This window comes from Oncorhynchus tshawytscha, linkage group LG14 (genome assembly GCF_018296145.1).
Source record: "Oncorhynchus tshawytscha isolate Ot180627B linkage group LG14, Otsh_v2.0, whole genome shotgun sequence".
Classification (NCBI taxonomy): Eukaryota; Metazoa; Chordata; class Actinopteri; order Salmoniformes; family Salmonidae; genus Oncorhynchus; species Oncorhynchus tshawytscha.
Genome location: NC_056442.1, coordinates 8,147,675 through 8,170,835, shown reverse-complemented (window position 1 = coordinate 8,170,835; position 23,161 = coordinate 8,147,675). Strand labels below are relative to the sequence as shown.

General features: G+C 40.1%; 1 protein-coding gene across 1 annotated transcript; it reads right to left on the bottom strand.

Moving 5' to 3' along the window:
• Positions 1 to 4,018: 4,018 nt before the first annotated feature.
• LOC112266472 (SLIT and NTRK-like protein 1) lies at positions 4,019 to 9,559 on the bottom strand. The gene has a single exon (XM_024443960.2). It carries the CDS (start codon positions 8,595 to 8,597, stop codon positions 6,498 to 6,500), a length of 2,100 nt encoding a protein of 699 aa, XP_024299728.2. The 5' UTR covers positions 8,598 to 9,559; the 3' UTR covers positions 4,019 to 6,497.
• Between the last annotated feature and the right edge of the window lie 13,602 nt (positions 9,560 to 23,161).

The window sequence follows — 23,161 nt, the reverse complement described above, 5'->3', positions numbered from 1 at the left end:
TTTCACATTCTTAAAATAAAGTGGTTATCCTAACTGACCTAAAACAGGGAATGTTTACTGGGATTAAATGTTAGGAATTGTGAAAAACTAAGTTTAAATGTATTTGGCTAAGGTGTATGTAAACTTCAGACTTCAACTGTGAATATAATGTAAGCATGGAGGCTTCTAGCTCCATGGGTGGTTCTGCAAATCCAAGCCATTCCAACATTTTTTCAAATGACCAGGTCGTATTGACTCCAATGTCACATCAAATTCCCCAAATCTATGTAAAAATCTATACTTCTTGCCCTTAGCCATGAACCTTAAACACGGCAGGGAAAGCGATCAGAGGAAATTGACCAGGCAATGGGAGTGATGTTTAGGCAATTATCAAGCACCTCACAGGCACTGCAGTAACATTGAGGGTGAAAAGACTAGCACACACTAACTGACTCACCCAGACGATTGTTTGATAGTTGACAACATGCTATTGTGTTCACATTCAATGACATGTAAGACCAAATCCAGCTACAGTAAGTGAACTGTTGGAAATTCATTAAGCACCGAATGAATACACCATGAAATAGTAAGACACACTTTGCAATCTGCAATAATGTTCAGGGATGTTCATTCCGCTGCAGTTCAGTTGGAATTCATGAGAGCTTTTACAATCACTTTTTATATGCTCCTCAAACAGTGATCAAATAAAATCAAATGTATTTATATAGCCCTTCGTACATCAGCTGATATCTCAAAGTGCTGTTCAGAAACCCAGCCTAAAACCCCAAACAGCAAGCAATGCAGGTGTAGAAGCACGGCAATTGTGCATCCATTTGTGGTGCTGCTGTCTTTGCCTTTGGATTTAGATTCCACTGTTGACCTCTACCTACTAAAGATATGACTATGTATCTTACGGTGAACACACACGACTAGCCTCTATACAGTTATTAGCCAACATCCTGATCCTGAGTAAATTGCATCTTTGAAATGTTTACATTTTTATCTTCGTATTCCCTACATTAGGTCTATTTCACAAATCTATCGCACAAAAAAAAGGCATTTGGCTGCACATTTAATAGCATGGGACAGTAAAACCTACTAATCTGCGTGTAACCCTGCTGTCGTTCATCCCTCACACCGTGTATGGTTGAGAATAAAAATCCATTGTTCTTGGGATGAGCCCAAAGCAGAACACTCACAGCATCTGTTGACCCTGCTATCATTCTGCTAAAATGTATTTTGGCTCCCATGATGTCTCGGCTACCGAAGGTTAGGGATCACATTTCTCTAACGTTTGTTTGTCTACTTCTCTCAGCATTCCGAGGACATAACATTCCATAACATTCCAACAATAATCTCGATACGTTTTCGGAGTTATAGAAGGGGTGTCTTTTGTAAATTGAAAGATCCTTTTTAATTGAATCCAATCCAAGACCTAGATGAACATGTGGTTTGCTAGTCAACCAACTGACATACTCCCCTCAATAGGGACTGAAAGCCACAGAAATATGTGTACTTGAGATGTTGGGAGGTCCATTGAGCAACACTGAAAACATCATGACATTCACTGACAACTGAAGAAAAGAGAGAGACCTGCCGCATCGCGTTGATCTGACAGTTAACACCCTCGAGCGAGTGAAGGCCACCGACTGAATACATGGTAAAGGTTTGCTTCAGAATAGAGAGAAAGCATGGTGTCTTTAAATAGGAGAGGGGAATATAAGAGATGGCTAAGACAGGCCCATCTCCCTGCAGACGCCTCAAAAGAACATCATTGTCAACTACTATGTCAGAGTAAACAATTTCTATGACATTTACAATACACAAACTCAGCTTGGGTAGCATTGAGGGATCAGGTGTACTTCTCTCACTGCTTGCCACTCCCATGAGTGCACGTTGAGTGGGTGGTGCGATCGATATGTCCTCTTTGAACAATGTATCGATTCATTGGCCATCAATGACCAGACTGCTCTAACAACAGCCTATATTCAACACTGAGATAGGCGATGGAAAACAATCAATGAAACAACTGAGACAGGAAACCCTTCAGCTCTCTGTGCCCATATATTCCTTAGTGTGTCATAGTTTGCTTTCCCATCTGCCTGGAGAAGTCTTGGGGCTGTCCTCAGATCTGATCTCAACCCATACTCTTAATGTGTCTCAGAGTAGGAATGCTGATCTAGGAATGATTTACATGACATGGAAAGAGGATACCTGACTCTAGATTAGCACTCCTACTGTGAGCTGCTTTGTGAATACAGGCCAAGGGTGTCATGTACAAAAGAAGGTGCAGAAAGGAAAGCTTGCCGTGAGATTACCAGAAGCCCTGGAATCCATGAAAAACTGTGAACAAAAACTAAATCCAAGCATAGTAAAAGTAATATTTTTCTTCCTTCAACCTAATTGCCTTTTTTATGTGGTATTACTTGTTACATTACAGAATTACAGAAAACCATTTTACCATCTGAGATGAAATTGTAATACCCTTTTTCTATTTGTGTGTGTTCCATCACTGAGACATGTTAACCTTGGCCCAGTTACAATTAGCACTTTGAAAAGCCCAATAATTGTAAAAAGCAATGGAGGTAGGTTTCCCTTGGGCCAGAACCAATAACTAAGAAAGCTTCAGCGAATTAAAACGAGGCATGTTGGAGGGGTGGGGGCAGTAGGTCTCTCATATCCAACCTACATTGGTCTACATTTCCTTCCAGGCTGCTACATAACCCTTACTGCACCAACTTGGCAAAAGTTACTGCACCAATTTGGCAAAAGTTATTGCTGATCAAAATACATCAAGTCTAGAAAAACCTTCATGCCAGCGAACGATGAGCCCTATCTTAGTCCAAATGTCTTATTTCAGTATCTATGCAACATCATATCAGTTGTGTTATTGTTACAGACAAAGGCAAGACATATTATATCGGTCATTTCAGGTAGAAATGACGGAAGCTTCGAAAGCCTCTGCCATTGAAGGATAGAAACAATAGTGCAGCGTGCGGCTCAAAACAAAGTCAATGATCGAGTCACTAGATCGAATCAATACGTGGAGGCTGAGAATTGAAGAGGTTAGGTCACAGGCAGCACTTGGTGGTCTGATCAGTCATACTGATCAAAAACAGCTGTGGTATTTACACCGGCATTGGGAGTAATCGGGAAAGTAAACTCCCGAGGTGTGCTGCTGATGGGTGCCGTGCTGCGAGGGTTGCAACAAGCTGCCAGCTTCTCAGGGAGATGATCAGTTAAGTGTGTGTAGCCTGCTGGGGTTGCAGAGAACAAAACAAGAGTAAGTTAAGCTCTGGTCAGAACTGTACAGAGCACACCTGGGGTTCACAGCTAAAATAAAAATCGCTGCAGAGAGCAGATCCACAGTAAGGTTAGGCTTTGATCTGTAAACTGCAGCACATAACTGGACAGTGGTTGATATCAAAAATCAAAATGACTTTTCCAAGGGATTCAGGTTGTGTGTATTTCACCTTGAAATAACCAGCCAGTATCTTCTTCGCAAATGAACAAAGGATCAGCACCTTTGCATTGCTGTACTGTAAAACAAAGGCTCACATTTGATAAAAACTGAGAGCAGTGAATGCTTTGGTCAAACATCATGTAATACTGCATATGAGGATAAGAGGAGGAAGCCCGTGTTGGGGTCAAACTTGAACTCTGATGTTGCAAGCACCATACTCCTGCCATCAGAAGCAACATAATATTCGGTATTTTGAATGTACCCAAACACAGGCATAATTGTTGACAGCATTGCGTTACCTCAGACATGAAACCATGGAGTACATTGAACACCCAAAATGACTGCTATCTCATTGGCAGAGACATGTGCTGTCCATGGTGCTGATATAAATTGGCTGCATTAGCATTTTTCTGCTAATGCAATAGCACAGCAATCCTTTTCAGAACCATGGACAGCACAGACCACATGGTTATTATTGAAACAAAACAAGCACATTTAGCACACACATATCAAATTATATTGTGGTTCAGTTCAACACAGGTAAGAATGAAATGTCTTAGAAACCAATAGATTTCACTCAACCTCAACCACATTTTATTTAACAAAATAGAAGCAGGTCAAATGTAGTAAAGCATATAAATGTAACTCTGGGACACAGCGTTGAGAGAAGACCAATAATTCATGAGCCATGGTAAAATGTTCCACAGTAGAGATGGATAATTACCCTTTGAAGCAATACACCAACAAACTGGAGTCTGAAGTGATGGACAGCACTGTTGTTGCCAAAGATCTGCTAAGATAATACTCCCCAAGGTCAGCCTATGTGATTGGTTACATTTAGTGGTGGTGGGTGTGTGTGTGTGTGTGTGGGGGGGGCATACAGACATACACACACATGTAGACAGACACTAGTGCACTCGCACACACATTTAATCAATAATTCTAATTATTTAAATGTATACACACACACACACACACACACACAGCCCAGGCACTCGACAATGAACATTGTTCTGCTAATACAGTCACACATTTAACCATATAGTATCTCAGTCCACAGTGTTAAAAAGGCCTGGGAAAAATGCTTGTTGCTGTATTAAGATAAATGATGAAACAGACAGGGTTGAGACATGTTTGATATTGAAATGGTTCTGAGCACTTTGACCTTCTGCAGGACAGTCTGACTTGTCATTCCTTATTGACAAGACTATTCCAAAACTGATTGTAGCAGTGGGGTCTCTTGCACATATGCTTATTTATAAGATAATTAAATACAGTGGGTACATTGATGGACCTGATCCTAATGAAAAATAAAAAACAGTATGAACAAAACGAATTCAGAGCTTGAATTGACACAGTATTCATATATATATATATATATATATATATATATATATATATATATATATATATAATATATAAAACAAAGAAAAAACATTTCACAATCCTACGATCTGTACCGTGATACTGCAGAATCAGTGACATTGATCCATTTGAATGGATTATCAGAATATCACCTTTAATGCTAACCATTATTGTACACTGTAATCATCATCTTGATATCATTATAGTTGCTCAGTAAAATGTCATAGCATTGGGCAACAGACCGACTGCAGAACACTTTTAATATTGAATAATATATATGTTTCTTAATGCATCATTGCCCATTCATAGACGATTTAATTAACATCTCAAGATAAAGATTCCCATTCCAAACGCCCTTTTGCAAAACTCCTATACCTCAGCCCTCCCTCCAATGGAGAAGATGCACCAACAGCGACATCGTGAGTTTCCTCGTCTAGAGTAATGCGGTGATCCTGCCTCGTCTTCCCTATGGCTTCAGACGAATACTGTCGAATGCTAAAACGTGTGTTTTATTTTTGTTTTACTGTATGCAAAATGACCATTGCCCAATCTATTTTAAGCACGTTAGTTTAAAAAATGTAAGTCCATTTCTATTATTTGGACACAGTAGATGGCTTTACAAAAGCTCACATAAATGGAGGTGAATCATAGCCTACGCTTTGTGGAGGAATACTCTTTACATAAAAAAGCATTCTAGTCTACCTGCGCTCTGTACATAGATCGAACTGCACATACCATTACTTCCATTGAAAACATTTGAATTTTGAAAAAATATGCAGTTAGAAAACCCCCATATAATTCGGTAAAGCCTTCTCCTCTCCCCCAAAGCAGGCTATAGGCATTAACACACAAAACCACGAACTGTTTTTAGCTACATTAACCTTGCAGCATAACCATCTGAGTGACGTTAATTGGTCATGCTCATCTGCATCCCGAATATCTGAAATTCAACAATTGGCACACCATAAAATAACACATTATACATTCATAAAGAGATGAATGTGCAGATATGATAAGGTTTGCACCAATTATAAATAACCCCGATCTTTATCGACAATCAACTGATAAAACAAACAAAAAAGAACATGCGTGGACAGCGTTTATCTTCTTCTTCATCCAAATGTGTTCTTTTCCCGTTTTTTAACAGTTTTAAAACAACAAATACAAAATCCTGTAACGCAGTTCACAAAAAAATAGAGAAATGGCACTTTGTATATATTCATATATGGTTTTATATGTATATATATACTGTATATATTCATATTGATAACATGAAAGAAGGGTCGGGTTGGCTTCTTCGTTAATTATGGTATGGTTCCCCAGTGTGTGTTGAAACCATGCGAAATCATGCAGATATGATACAGTCAGTTATTTACATTACATTCATGCGCTCGTGCACCATTTCCCGAATCTTCTCTCTCAGATAGTCAGTCTGATTGCGGCAAATAGCTGTACTGGGATGGGGGCCGGGGAGGGGGTCTATACATATATTACAGTTGGTTCTGTAGCAGACTCATTGGCACCACAGTCAACTGGAGCAAACAAAAAATGGTCTATCTCCGACAAAAAGCTAGTGAAGAAGCTTAGAAACATAGCATTTGTTTATTGTTCTTCAATTGCCATTGTGTCAACAGAACGCAGTATATTTGTCTGTCTGTTTGTATTCCAGGTTTTAATGTCAGTGGTCGTTTTACGCATCATTTGTTGGAGAGAAATGGGCGCTACAGTCAAACCCTCTTTGCGCGCCCCCGTCTGCATGGTAAGGCCCGCTATGCCAATAAGACGAGTCGCACACTGTCTGCAAGGAATTTATCTCTGACGCAGAGGAATTACCATCCCTCCGCTTTGATCTCTTGCGATTCCGCAAGATGAAGACAAGCATCCCTACAACAGTGAACGCAGACGTGACAAATACCAGTAGTAGCCCAGGGACTAGTACAGAGATGGATACCCTGTTCGGCTCCACATAGGAGTTTGAGCGCGTACCCGTGTCTGCGGTGAAAGTGCTGTTTTTGGAGAGAGAGGTGGGGTAGATTTTGTCATACAGCTTGGGACACATCAGATCATTTCGGACGTGACGGAAATCCCTTTTCCAGAACTCCTCTGGGGACTCACACTTGAGATCACTAACGATCACATCTGCCCCCAGTTTCTCCGTCCACTGTTTGAAAGGGACAATATTACACGAGCAATCCCAAGGGTTCCCATGCAAATCAATTTGTATGATCGAATTGAGTTGATCTAAGACCCCTGCGACAGGGAGATATGTGAAATAATTATTATGCAAGCTAATCTTTGATAAAGACACTCCAAGGAAAGCATCCACAGGTAGCGCTTTCAGCAAGTTATTGTTGAGGAAAAGCACTCGCAGATTAGGCAGAGGGCTGAATGTGCCTGCCAGTATCAGCTGTATATCATTATATTCCAAACTTAGATATTCCAGATTTTGAAGTCCAATGAACATTTCCGCAATGAGCGTATCCAGGTAATTCTTATCCATGTACAACCATCTTAATTCGGTGAGGTTTTGAAAAGTGCTGTTGTCTATCAATTTGATGTTGTTTCCACCCAAATCAAGGAGATTCAGACTTGAATAGCCATTGAGATGGTTCTTTTTTATAGCATGGATGTTGTTATCTCTCATGTTTAATTCGTGCGCAGTGAGGGGTTTGGGTTTTAGGTTAGCCAAGCTCTCTATCTTCTTGCCCTCGCAGTTAACCCCTAACCCCTGCCGGGATCCAATGAGCTTGCAGCTGCATGGCACAGGGCATGATGCGTTCTGCACAATCTGCAGCTGCTCTCTCTCCCCATTCACACCTGTCATAGATGTGGGCTTCGTTTTCAACTGCCAGTGCGATTTAGAGCGTCCCTTTTTCCCATTCCCTGGAGTTGGGGACCCAGGATCACCACTAGCTTTATAAGGCGTTGGAACGGGCCCAGGTACAGAGGTCTCCTCTTGGGTAGGAGGTGCAACTAAACTCTCGTCAGCACCACTTTTTATTGAAGGACACAGATCCATCTCCGATGTCTCGTTCAAGTCGTTCCCTTGCAGTGGCGTTGGAGCCTCGCAGATCACCCGGCCGATAAGCGCGTTCTGCGGTATATTCTCCAGCCATTCCTTCAGGGAAACCAGGTCACAGTTGCAGTCCCAGGGGTTATCCTCCAATAAAACCTCCGCAATGCCCGGTATTTGTTCGAGAACTCCCTCATAAGGCACCGTTTTGATTCGGTTCCCTCGCAGGTCGAGATGGGTGATGGGAACGTGTTGAAACACATTTATAGGTAGTGCACTGATGAGGTTATCATTTAGAATTAACACTTCAAGTTTATTCAAGTCCCTGAACACGGCCGGGTCAATGTCTCTCAATAGATTAAAATCAGCCTGAAGATATTCCAAGTCATCTAAACCAAGAAAGGTGCTCTTCCTAAATGACCGTATCTTGTTATTATTTATGTGTAGCCTTTTCACGAGCTGCAGTCCCAGAAAAGCACCAGGGACAATGTCATGCAAACCGTTGTTTTCCAAATGCAAGCTTACGGCATTGTAAAAGTTAGCAAACTCATTGGGAAAAAGCCTGGATAAAGAATTCCCATGCAATAGCAAGTGATAAAACTGAGAACTGGGACCAGTCAAATGGTGCAAATTAGTAAAGCTCCTTTTTTCGCAGTCAATGTGCAAATCGCCTTCAATCTCATTGCAGGAGCATATCTGCTCCTTACAAATGTCCCTTGTAACATTTCCAATAGCAACACAAAGAGCCGCCTTCAGCAAGACAATCCAAAGCAGCATTTTCAATACAAACAATTCATCCCCGATTTCAAGACATGAAAACGAGCTGTTGAGTCAATGTTTTTAGTCCAGTTTATCCTCAAAAAGATAGACCCGACGGGTCTAAAAGAAATGACGACAGTCCTTTATAATATCCATGCTCTTCTAGCCCGTTATGTCCAGGCGTCCAGCTTTAAAATGACCATATAGAATGCCTCAGATCGACTGCATCCTTTTGCTGGTATGAAAATAATTGAAAACAACAAACCTCAATAGCAGTCGACACATTTTGGGGCTTTCGATCGGTATTGACTGACCTTGCAAATGTTTATAAATCCGTGATTTTCTCGTCGTGCTGCGGTAGCAGTGGGTGCTGTTCTTTCCCCCTCGGTGCTGAATTCACACCCGACGCTGGAGATGTAGTGCTGATAACACTGCCACTGCAAAAAAAAAACGCATTCCTCACACCTTTCGGTGTCTTCCTTGCTTTTGTTTCCAGTGCTTTCCTTTGGTGGAATTTAATCACAAAGAGGTTACACAGAGACTGTGCTCGTTCTAGCCGGGTGCTCTTAGAAAGATCTCACACCCTCTACTGAGCTGCAATGGAAAAAATCCATCGTCTGAGGGAATGCTGAAAAAAAATCTAGCCACATAGAGGACTAGAAAGCGTTAAAATGTTCACACTAAAAGCTGTTGATCTGTTCTGTCTTTTTTTGACCAATAATATTCCCATTCTAAAGCCAACAAGGTTATGGATTCCAAACGACGTTCCTCATGTCATGTTACTGATTAGACTGAATCCTTGCTTTAGGTCCGCTTCTGTTGTTTAAAAAAAAGTAGACTAGACGACATAACGCGTTGCCAAGGTATTGGAGACAACTCGTTTCCAAATCCGGGGTTGGTGATAACCTCATCTAATGATTAATTTGCGCATTTCATGAAGAATAATAATCCCTGGTGTGTGTATTGCACCAAGCCCAGCATGCGAGTGCCCTCCAGGGTGAACGTTACTATCTCTTTGCTAGGAACTGCTGTTGAATGCGGTAAAATAATTGACTACATCTAATCAAATCACATTTTATTTGTCACATGCGCCGAATAAAACAGGTGTAGACCTTACAGTGAAAAGATAACTTAAAAGTCATTAACCAACAATGCAGTTTTAAGAAAATACCCCACTAAAAGTAAGAGATAAGAAAAACAAATAATTCAAGAGCAGCAGTAAATAACAATAAATACAGGGGGTACAGGTACAGAGTCAATGTGCCAATGTGCGGGGGCACCGGTGTCGAGGTAAGTGAGGTAATTGTGTACATGCAGGTAGGGTTATAAAAGTGTCTATGCATAGATACTAACAGAGAGTAGCAGCAGTAGAGGAAGGGGGTGCAAATAATCTGGGTAGCCATTTGATTAGCTGTTCAGGAGTCTTATGGATTGGGGGTAGAAGCTGTTTAGAAGCCTCTTGGACCTAGACTTGGCACTCTGGTACCGCTTGCTGTGTGGTAGCAGAGAGAACAGTCTATGACTAGGGTGACTGGAGTCTTTGACTATTTTTAGGGCCTCCCTCTGACACCGCCTGGTATAGAGGTCCTATATGTCAGGAAGCTTGACCCCGGTGATGTACTGGGCCGTATGCACTACCCTCTGCAGTGCCTTGCGGTCAGAGGCCGAGCAGTTGTCATACCAGGCAGTGATGCAACCCGTCAGGATGCTCTTGGTGGTACAGCTGAAAAACCTTTTGAGGATCTGAGGACGATGCCAAATCTTTTCAGTATCCTGAGGGGGAATAGGTTTTGTCGTGCCCTCTTCACGACTGTCTTGGTGTGCTTGGACCATGTTAGTTTGTTGGTGACGCCAAGGAACTTGAAGCTCTCAATTTGCTCCACTACTGCCCTGCCGATGAGAATGGGGGCATGCTCGGTCCTCCTTAGCTCCTAACCTTAACCCTAACCCCTAGCCTAGCTTACATAGACCATAACATAGAGTTGAAGTTGGAAGTTTACATACACCTTAGTCAAATACATTTAAACTCAGTTTTTCACAATTCCCAACATTTAATCCAAGTAAAAATTCCCTGTGTTAGGTCAGTTAGAATCACCACTTTGTTTTAAAAATGTCAGAATAATAGTAGAGAGAATGATTTATTTCAGCTTTTATTTCTTTCATCACATTCCCAGTGGGTCAGAAGTTTACATACACTCAATTAGTTTTTGGTAGCATTGCCATTAAATTGTTTAACTTGGGTCAAACGTTTCAGGTAGCCTTCCACAAGCTTCCCACAATAAGTTGGGTGAATTTTGGCCCATTCCTCCTGACAGACCTGGTGTAACTGAATCAGGTTTGTAGGCCTCCTTGCTCACACACCTTTTTCAGTTCTGCCCACACATTTTCTATAGGATTGAGGTCAGGGCTTTGTGATGGCCACTCCAATACCTCGACTTTGTACTCCTTAATCCATTTTGCCACAACTTTGGAATTATGCTTGGGGTCATTGTCCATTTGGAAGACCCATTTGTGACCAACCTTTAACTTCCTGACTGATGTCTTGAGATGTTGCTTCAATATATCCACATACTATTCCTGCCTCATGACGCCATCTATTTTGTGAAGTGCACCAGTCCCTCCTGCAACAAAGCCCCCCCACAACATGATGCTGCCACCCCCGTGCTTCACGGTTGGGATGGTGTTCTTCGGCTTGCAAGCCTCCCCCTTTATCCTCCAAACATAACGATGGTCATTATGGCCAAACAGTTCTATTTTTGTTTCATCAGACCAGAGGACATTTCTCCAAAATGTACAATCTTTGCAGTTGCAAACCGTAGTCTGTCTTTTTTTATGGCGGTTTTGTAGCAGTTTAAAAAGACACAGAGAAATTTGTGGAGTGGTTGAAAAACGAGTTTTAATGACTCCAACCTAAGTGTCTGTAAACTTCCGACTTCAACTTTACATGCAACAACCCAGCCAAATGATACGGCTCTCATTTGACTACAACAAACAATGTGTAAATATAAACTATGTGCATGTAGGCTACTGTACGTCATGATTTCAAAGAGGATTGCAAAATATTTTTTTGGTTTGCAATTACAAAGTAATCATGCTTTGCGTCAACTAACCCAAATGTTTCACTATGGATTTTTGTCATAGTCTCTCCTTCAATTCTATTCTATAAAACACACCTTAGCTAACTCAACTTTGTTGGTAGCGCTAGATTTATGGAACCTCATCATTTTGTTTTGTTTTATTAATGTGCTAGGCCTGGTCTACTTTTTTGATCGATAAAACAAAAATGAGAACATAACTGGAGTCATAAGATTGACATCACATCACTGACATAATAAAAATAACGTCCAAAGAGGACCTCTGACAGGGTCGGGCTCAACAACTCATATGGATTACTTTGCGTTTTCTACATGCATCAGTGTCTATGGCGTTTCAAACGGTATCACATGCCAATGGCTAAGAATAAACTTGGGCTTAGGGGTAGACCTAACAAAGTAAATGTACATCTGGGACACTCCAGTTAGTATGATATGTTATGTTTCCCATGGTATGTATTGGAGTGGCAGGTAACCTAGTGGTTTAGAGCGTTGGACTAGTATCCGAAAGGTTGCAAGATTGAATCCCTGAGCTGCCAAGGTAAAAATCTGTAGTTCTCTGTAGTTCTGCCCCTGCACAAGGCTGTTACTGAAAATAAGAATTTGTACTTAACTGACTTGCCTAGTTAAATAAATCTGTCCATCATCCATTTCGTATGATATGTTGTGAATTACAAGATATATTACAAATCATACAATTTGTTACTAATTTGAAAAGCACATGATATGTTACAAATTCCTATTTGTTGTGGCTAACATTAGCTAGGTGGCTAATGTTAGCTAGGCTAGGGTTTAGGGTTAAGGTTAGGAGTTAGTGGTTAAGTTAAAAGATTAAGGTTAGTGTTAGGGGAAGGGTTAGCTAACATGCTAAGTAGTCCCAAAGTAGCTAAAATACTAAAGTTGTTTGTGATGAGATTCAAACACTCAACTTTTGGGTTGCTAGACATCCAGTGTCATGGCTCCCCTTCCTGTTTGGGTGGCGCACGGCGGTCGTCGTCACCGGCCTACTAGCTGCCACTGATCCCTTTTTTCCCCTTTTCTGTTTATTGGTTTCACCTGTGTTTAGTTTAGGCTGATTGGTTGGGCTTTATTTACCAGCTGGCCCGCCTGCTGGTTGTGCGGGATTATTTCAATGTACATGTGTACACGGCTGTATGTCACGGTTGTCCGTGTGTTTGGGTTTTTGCTGGACTGTTTTAGTCCCCCGTGTTTGGGGCATTTGTTATGGGTTGGCGTCTGTTCACCGTTGTGGTGCGTTAAAAGTAAGCGCTACCCTGAACTCTCTGCTTCCTGCGCCGGACTTCTTCCCCACTACACCCCGGGCGTTACATCCCGCCCGACCAACCACCCTACTTTAATGTTTGCCTTCAGTAACCTTCTGTCTTATGTAACCATGCCAAGTAGAACACACCATACTAATTTTAGGGCCGGATTTACATTTACTACGTTACGTCTCGTCTATGAGACCAGGCTGTAAGGATAGAAGCAACCAGCACTTATCAACCAGGGTCAAATGCCACATTCTCATGTAGGGTATTCTAATGAGGCTCTCTCACAAATGATCTTATTCTGTTTACAAATATGGAGAAGTACAGTAGAGATTGCCCAGTTTTGCTTAAAGTAGCTCTGTAATGGGCAGTGCTATTGTAGTCCATATAAAAACTGTATGGTTTCACAGTAACACATTACATATAAAAAATCCAATAGTTCTAGACCTTACAGTGAAATGCCCTTTACCAACAATGCAGTTAATTAAAAATTAAAAATAATACCTAAAAAAACAAGAATAAGAAATAAAAGTAACAAATAATTACAGAGCAGCAGTAAAATAACAATAGCGAGGCTATGTACAGGGGTTACCAGAGCAGAGTCAATGTGCGGGGGCACCGGTATGTCGAAGTAATTGAAGTAATATGTACATGTAGGTAGAGTTATTCAAGTGACATTGCATAGATAATAACAGAGAGTAGCAGCAGCGTAGAACTTAATTAACTTCTTCATGATCGGTGAGTCTGACAGGACGGTTGAGCTATTGTAGGCTAATGCAATTAGCATGATGTTGTAAGTAACAAATACATTTCCCAGGACATAGACACATCTGATTTTGTCAGAATGCTTAAATTCTTGTTAATCTAACTGCACTGTCCAAAGCTATTACAGTGAAAGAATACCATTCTATTGTTTGAGGAGAGTGCACAGTTTTGAACATGAAAAGTTATTAAACCTCTTGATTCTAGCCATCCCGGATCCGGGATTGTGAATACAGCCTCAAGCTCATTACCATAACGCAACGTTAACTATTCATGAAAATCGCAAATGAAATGAAATAAATATGCTAGTTCTCAAGCTTAGCCTTTTGTTAACAACACTGTCATCTCAGATTTTCAAAATATGCTTTTCAACCATAGCAAAACAAGCATTTGTGTAAGATTATTGATAGCTAGCGTAGCATTTAGCGTAGCATTCAGCATGCAACGTTTTCACAAAAACAAGAGAAGCATTCAAATAAAATAAATTTACCTTTGAAGAACTTCAGATGTTTTCAATGAGGAGACTCTCAGTTAGATAGCAAATGTTCAGTTTTTCCAAAAAGATTATTTGTTTATGACAAATCGCTCCGTTTTGTTCATCACGTTTAGCTCCGAAAAAAACCTGTATCCAGGAGTGTAATTATCCCCGCAAGCTCATTAGCATAACACAATGTTAACTATTCATGAAAATCGCAAATGAAATGAAATAAATATATTAGCTCTCAAGCTTAGCCTTTTGTTAACAACACTGCCATCTCAGATTTTCAAAATATACTTTTCAACCATAGCAAAACAAGCATTTGTGTAAGATTATTGATAGCTAGCGTAGCATTTAGCGTAGCATTCAGCATTCCTTTCACATTTCCACAAACTTCAAAGTGTTTCCTTTCAAATGGTACCAAGAAAATGCATTTCCTTGCTACAGGCAGTTAGATTTGTGTATGTCATTTTAGGTGAAAATTGAAAAAAAGGGTCCGATCCTTAAGAGGTTTTAACTTGACCAGCAAACACACACAGTTCAGTTTCCATTCTACCTTTAAAATGTCAGAGAAACAATCTCTGAAAGCATTAGGAAATTGGCATAAAATATTTTTAATTATTTTGTTCTTTGGCCTTTTAGAAGCATTCTGTTAACATTCAGTGACCTTAGTATTTTTAGTTGTTTATCAGGTCTTTTGTGTGTCAGTACTTCAACCCAGCACGTGTTCAGATATCTTCCTTTCGTAGTCAATCATAAAAACAACAAAAACAACTCCCACAGACAGAAGAAGGAGAACAAGAAGGAGGGCAAAATGCCACAAGTCAAATGTTGAAATATTTCAATCACGCACGCACACACACAGAGACTTCTGGTTCCCAGAAGTGTAGTTAAACATGTCTATACACACACACACACACACACACACACACACACACACACACACACACACACACACACACACACACTCTTATCCCTATTGATACATATAGTTTTCTGGACAATAACCTTCATTAGGACACAGGTTTCAGTGAGCCCAGGTTGTGATGTGTTAATGGATGTTTGCCTGCAGACTTTCCAATCAGCTGGGGTCCCGCTGTGGGCCAGATCAAAACATGCAGGGATGTGTTCAAGCTAAACTAAGTAACCAATAGTCAATTTGGCGAGCCAAACAAACACCGCACAGAGGAGCAACAGGCATCCAAGGGCACATCAATCATGCACACTCATCAATGGGTGTGTGTGTGAGAGAGAGAGAGACTGCAAAAAAGGGAGACTAAACCATTGCTGAGTCATGATAGTTGATTAATATTCACAACAAAACACAGTTATTCATGCTTCCTAGAGTTTATTTAGTCCACATATTTAATATTTTCAACATGCAGTTGTTAACAGATAGTGTCAGATTGACTTATATAGCTTGTTGTTACAGCATTGTATGTATAGTCACTTTCATATGAATTGGACATAAATAGGCATACTTGAGTTACGCCAGGGTATTAAATGCATCTTAATCTGGAAACTCACATTGTGGAGCAGCAGATATGGTGTCGTCTAGCATTATGTTGATTCAGTATTTAATATGTAAAAAAAAAACACCTCTAAACATATGGTTTGAAGTCAATGCCACATCTGCCTTTTGAAAACTACATCATGCAGGAAGGATAGTAACTCACAGAAACACCTAACAATGGGGCTGTCCATGGTGTTAAATTGTTTCATGAGTGATTTTATTTGCAGATTATTTTAGCAGACCATTTGGTGTGTGTGTGTGTGTGTGTAACACATCTGAATGATTTTCCTCATGATAATACATATACATCATCTTGGTCCTATGATGAACATCTGTGTAAGAGACCCATATTGCTAGAATCAGTTAGAAATAGTGTTATTTTTTATCCACTGTAATCTGACAGAGGGGTACTGTCCATGGTGCTGAATTTGACTGCAGCGTCAGAACAACACCCTGTGTGTGTGTGTGTGTGTGTGCGCGCGCGTGTAAACCTTAGGCTCAACTCTAACCACAAGTTGAACCCATCTATTTTCACGCAGCAATCTCTATGAATTATGCTTAAATGTTCATGAACCTAAATGCCAATGTAAACTTAATACCAACAACATCCGCAACACCAGTTTTGCAACTATTTTCATCTTTGAATTTGTTTGGTTAGTCAATAACGAAACGCACTTAGTACATCAATAAACTATTCAAAAGTGTTCAATGCGTCACACGGTTTTATTGACCAATCTGAGTACTGTGTCATTACAGTAAATACACAGTTTTACCAAATCTGGCTTGTTTTGATCAATAACTCCTTTTGAATGTCTTTAGTAAAGGATGATACACACTGGGCCTTTTGTAGTAATAGCTGATCAATAAGTTCCAACTAAGTGGTTGGATAATGATCAAATATTCACATCCCAGATTGCCCTTTTCTCAACACTCATATGGAGCAAGCATCAGCAACAGGGTTAGGGTCAATTCCATATCAATTCCAGTTAATTCAGAAAGTATTCCAAATTCCAATTCCAATTAAAATTGTTCCTCATTGGAAAGTGTTGAAGGGAAATGGATTGGAATTTCAGTGTGCTTCAGATATTGACTATAATCGACAAGGAATTGACCCCACCCCTGACTAGGGCACATATTCACAAAGTGTCTCAGAGTAGGAATGTTGGGATATATTAATTTGTGCAAAAAGTAAAAAAATACAGAGAATTAAAAGAAAACAGAGTTTCTTTTTGGACAAATGAACAAATGTCCCTCACTATTTAGACCTGTTTGGTACTGTTTAGTTCCTAGTGAATTACACCCCTTATCTAGGATCAGTTTAACCTTTTAGATAAGCATGGATAAGACAGGGGGACCTGATCCTAGATCAGCATCATACTCTGAGATACTTTGCGAATACAGGCCTGATTTCAAAACCATGCTTCGCCCAAACCATATGCTATGCACCCCTGAATTAAATGATTGTAATGTTTCAAATCAGCGACTCCCTTTGCCCTTAAAACAATGCGAGGGAGAGAAAACCTTGCTAATCCTTGAGCCTACAGTGAGCGCTAAACATTCCTACTTAGTCTTTTCAGAGTCCTGCCGAGCAGCTAATAACATCTTTGCCCTTGGCACTCCAATCCTCTGGTGTGATTTCGAAGGGAAAACACATGCCACTTCAGAGTCTTCCAGATGTGATCATCTTAGCTGGGTCGGTAACCAGACGAGAGATTTAAGAAAGATGAATCTAACAAATGAATATCTAGCTACCTACGAACAGAGGTGTGAGGGAGGTCAGGCTTGTGTGATCAATCACATGGGTTTCTGTGTATTATGCAGAGGAGTCAAGCCAAGCCAAAGCTGAGCTTTACCTGGGGGTGAGTTCATCCATTCTATGGTCTGTGAAGATGTTTGGCACTGATGAATAGAAAGAATACAAACCGTAAAAATGTAAGATTGACTCACATGGCAACGACGGTGAAATCCTTGGGAGATCAGACAGAGAAACAATCCACAATCTGAGTGTCTCCCAGGGTTTCGTCACATGGTCTACCAGAAACAAGCACTGTCAATGGTGCTGAAATCGGTTTGTGGTGTTCTTAGCAGAACATGGATCGTGTGTGTGCATGCATGTGTGTTTAAACCATAACTTGCCACAAGTTGCCACAAGACCAGTCCACCTCTGAATCATAATCAAATTCTCATGAATAGCAATGCCAATAAAGCCAATATCATTATCAGCACCATTGCATCCATGTTTGTCCTTGATGAAAAAGTATACATGCTGTGAACATTGACTCATATAGCAACTACTTTGGCATCCTTGGAGCATTAGAATATGAATTTGCCTTGTTCTGCTTCGCAGAGGCTTTTCAAATATTGTCTCCCTCTTGTCGCCCTGCCCATTCGTTTCTTGCCACACTTTTCAAATGCAGGAAAGAGTTGCAGGTGTATCATGTACAGAAATAGATAGATCAAGTGGCGACTATAAATCAATAGGCCGATTGGCAGGGCGGTAGCACCTCTTGATATACCGACCTGCGATTGTTCATGGGGAATCAGCTAAGTGTCCTTGATTAACTGTCAAGCTGTTTGCAGCCGTTGGCAGAGTGCACCTTTACGCTAACGTGCGTCTTCCTCAGACTCCTCTGAGGTTTTTGAGAAGAACACAAATCATTGTTTGGATATACACTAACAACCCTGTCAGGCCATAGAGTGACATTTCCCCCTCTGACAGTGTCTTCCGTGTAATTACGGCTAGTGTGTTGTTCAATTCAGCAGCTGCATCGCTCATGATGCCAATACTAATGCACATGATATGAGTGACGGAGGAGGCTAAGCCTAGCTAATTGTATGCACAGTGCTGAAACCTCTGCGTTCAGATGTCTCAATTAACTCCATCATCATTTCGGTAACCATGGTACCCTCCCCTCAATACTGAATAATAAGAGCACACTTAGATTAAAACCAAAATAGGGCAACAGTTAGCACAGAAGAAGCACTTAATGTTGGAAACTCAGGGAGCATGTCTAACAATATTATCAATATTCACAAGTGCCCCCTATGCACTGTACTTGCGTGGTAGTTACATAGGCAGGTACAGTCTGTTTAAATTGGTACATAGAGTCATTCTAGCTGTTATATCTGTTTGAGATGTGTAACACGTTGACATGTGTATACCTTCTAGATTTGCAAAACAAACAATGGTGGCTCAACCTCCTTTCACACGAGTATGTCTGTTTGAAATCACCCAGATATCTTCATTGTGAGTTCAATTGCAAATTCCTGGAATTAGTGTATGTCAGTTGCATTGCAAGTAAGTGGTTTGGATTGATCAGGGCCTAAATGTGTGGTAAAGTGTGAGGTGCCCACTGGGGACAGACAGAGATCAGTGGAGCCCTGGACAGAGCCGAGGCTGCATGGGATTCAATTAAGTCCGTGTTTTCATCAGGCAACTCAGTCCACGTCATTGTTTCCAAAAATCAATAGGCATTAAATGAGTCCGGGCTTCCATGAATTTGATCCGTCATGTTGCAATAAACCCTTGCGTATGAACGTTGTATAAACTGTCTCCAAACCGCCTGGGGTTTTTATGCTTCAAATTATCACCGACTCCATGCGGAGTGAACACAACACATTGTGCTTGCTCGTGGAGTTTAATGGCGATTGCAGCAGCTGCTGACAGAATAGGAGGCCCTGTCTGCTTCAATGAGTGGTTGAGTGGCTCGAGGTTTTTGACGGTGTGGTAATTGTGAAGGGATAAATGGAGTGTTTTTTCCTGTTTCGTGTTTAGCCCCGCCTCACTTTCAGGAGCGTAGGTGTGTGAAAGAGATTTAAAAACATGGTCATTATCTGTACATAGACATTTTAGTCATTTAGCAGACGCTCTTATCCATAGCGACTTATAGGAGCAATTAGGTTTAGGTGCCTTGCTCAAGGGCATTGGCCCAACGTTGTTAACCGCTAGGCTACCTGCCGCAGTCATAACATTTGTATAATGTTCAGCAGAGTAATACTGTGTAGCAGCTAAACTAATACTGAGACTTGAGGCCTTGCGGTAAAAAGGACATTTATCTACAGAGGGTTTTATGTTTATGTATTGTAATACAACTTCAAAGTGATTCTCCAGTTGGGGCTGTGTATATCAAGTAACATTAAATGAAATGACTTGAAACATATAACGGAATAAATGACCACAATACCGTCAAAGTGGATGGGGCTTGGTTAGTTAACCATCTTCAATGACTGTCTGTCTAATCATGACCAAATGGCTTGTGCAAGGACGGAATAGAGAAATAGGAAAAGAAAAACAGAGAGCAAAAAACACGCACCATATGGTTTGTCTGCATGAGTAATGAGAATATTTCAAAGCAGTCTGTTGATGAATTTAGATCAGGGGATTTCAGTGTATAATACTTTCACCACTCATGTCAACCAGCTGAAACGCCGAGAGGAATGATAAACGAACAAAGTACATTTTATTACAGCATTTATTACAGTAATGATTAACATTGATATAGTATTTTTATGGTGTCATCATATTATTGTTTATACATAACTAAATAAATCACATGTTACATTTAATCAACATTTCTTGCTGTTATGACACTGTTGTAAGGATACTTGGTGTTATGAAGTGTTGTAAGGATACTTGTTGTTGTTATGACACTGTTGTAAGGATACTTGTTGGTGTTATGACACTGTTGTAAGAATACTTGTTGTTATGACACTGTTGTAATGATACTTGTTGTTATGACACTAAGGATACTTGTTAGTGTTATGACAGTGTTGTAAGGATACTTGTTGGTGTTATGACACTGTTGTAAGGATACGTGTTGGTGTTATGACACTGTTGTAAGGATACTTGTTGGTGTTATGACACTGTTGTAAGGATACTTGTTGGTGTTATGACACTGTTGTAAGGATAATTGTTGGTGTTATGACAGTGTTGTAAAGATACTTGTTAGTGTTATGACACTGTTGTAAGGATACTTGTTGGTGTTATGACACTGTTGTAAGGATACTTGTTGGTGTTAGGACAGTGTTGTAAGGATACTTGTTGGTGTTAGGACAGTGTTGTAAGGATGACACTGTTGTAAGGATACTTGTTAGTGTTATGACACTGTTGTAAGGCTTCTTGTTGTTATGATACTGTTGTAAGGATACGTGTTGGTGTTATGACACTGTTGTAAGGATACTTGTTAGTGTTATGACACTGTTGTAAGGATACTTGTTAGTGTTATGACACTGTTGTAAGGATACTTTTTAGTGTTATGACAGTGTTGTAAGGATACTTGTTGTTGTTATGACACTGTTGTAAGGATACTTGCTGGTGTTATGACAGTGTTGTAAGGATACTTGGTGTTATGACACTGTTGTAAGGATACTTGGTGTTATGACAGTGTTGTAAGGATACTTGGTGTTATGACAGTGTTGTAAGGATACTTGTTGTTATGATACTGTTGTAAGGATACGTGTTGGTGTTATGACACTGTTGTAAGGATACTTGTTAGTGTTATGACACTGTTGTAAGGATACTTGTTAGTGTTATGACACTGTTGTAAGGATACTTGTTGTTGTTAGGACACTGTTGTAAGGATACTTGTTGTTGTTAGGACACTGTTGTAAGGATACTTGTTGTTGTTGTTGTTATGACACTGTTGTAAGGATACTTTTGTTGTTGTTATGACACTGTTGTAAGGATACTTGTTGTTGTTGTTGTTATGACACTGTTGTAAGGATACTTGTTGTTGTTATGACACTGTTGTAAGGATACTTGTTGTTGTTATGACACTGTTGTAAGGATACTTGTTGTTGTTATGACACTGTTGTAAGGATACTTGTTGGTGTTATGACACTGTTGTAAGGATACTTGTTGTTGTTATGACACTGTTGTAATGATACTTGTTGTTGTTATGACAGTGTTGTAAGGATACTTGTTGGTGTTATGACACTGTTGTAAGGATACTTGTTGGTGTTATGACAGTGTTGTAAGGATGACACTGTTGTACGGATACTTGTTAGTGTTATGACACTGTTGTAAGGCTTCTTGTTGTTATGATACTGTTGTAAGGATACGTGTTGGTGTTATGACACTGTTGTAAGGATACTTGTTAGTGTTATGACACTGTTGTAAGGATACTTGTTAGTGTTATGACACTGTTGTAAGGATACTTTTTAGTGTTATGACAGTGTTGTAAGGATACTTGTTGTTGTTATGACACTGTTGTAAGGATACTTGCTGGTGTTATGACAGTGTTGTAAGGATACTTGGTGTTATGACACTGTTGTAAGGATACTTGGTGTTATGACACTGTTGTAAGGATACTTGGTGTTATGACACTGTTGTAAGGATACTTGTTAGTGTTATGACAGTGTTGTAAGGATACTTGTTGGTGTTATGACACTGTTGTAAGGATACGTGTTGGTGTTATGACACTGTTGTAAGGATACGTGTTGGTGTTATGACAGTGTTGTAAGGATACTTGTTAGTGTTATGACAGTGTTGTAAGGATACTTGTTAGTGTTATGACAGTGTTGTAAGGATACTTGTTGTTATGACAGTGTTGTAAGGATACTTGTTGTTATGACACTGTTGTCAGGATACTTGTTGGTATGACACTGTTGTAAGGATACTTGTTGGTGTTATGACACTGTTGTAAGGATACTTGGTGTTATGACACTGTTGTAAGGATACTTGTTGGTGTTATGACACTGTTGTAAGGATACTTGGTGTTATGACAGTGTTGTAAGGATACTTGGTGTTATGACACTGTTGTAAGGATACTTGGTGTTATGACAGTGTTGTAAGGATACTTGGTGTTATGACACTGTTGTAAGGATACTTGGTGTTATGACAGTGTTGTAAGGATACTTGGTGTTATGACACTGTTGTAATGTTACGTGTTAGTGTTATGACAGTGTTGTAAGGATACTTGTTGGTGTTATGACAGTGTTGTAAGGATACTTGTTGTTATGACAGTGTTGTAAGGATACTTGTTGTTATGACACTGTTGTCAGGATACTTGTTGGTATGACACTGTTGTAAGGATACTTGTTGGTGTTATGACACTGTTGTAAGGATACTTGGTGTTATGACACTGTTGTAAGGATACTTGTTGGTGTTATGACACTGTTGTAAGGATACTTGTTGGTGTTATGACACTGTTGTAAGGATACTTGTTGGTGTTATGACACTGTTGTAAGGATACTTGTTGGTGTTATGACAGTGTTGTAAGGATACTTGTTGGTGTTAGGACAGTGTTGTAAGGATGACACTGTTGTAAGGATACTTGTTAGTGTTATGACACTGTTGTAAATATATTTATTGCTGTTTGGACACTGTTGTAAGGAGATGTATATTTCCCAAAGGTGTGCCATAAGTACATGATACAAATGCATTCCAGTCATATGTGGTTGCGATATAACATTTCCCCAGTTGCATCATTTGAGTGAGAGCAAGCTCAGGATAACATATCCCTCAGAGG

Bases quoted from the DNA above. Each gene is read 5' to 3' on its own strand.
- LOC112266472 (XM_024443960.2), bottom strand. From the start codon at position 8,597: ATGCTGCTTTGGATTGTCTTGCTGAAGGCGGCTCTTTGTGTTGCTATT.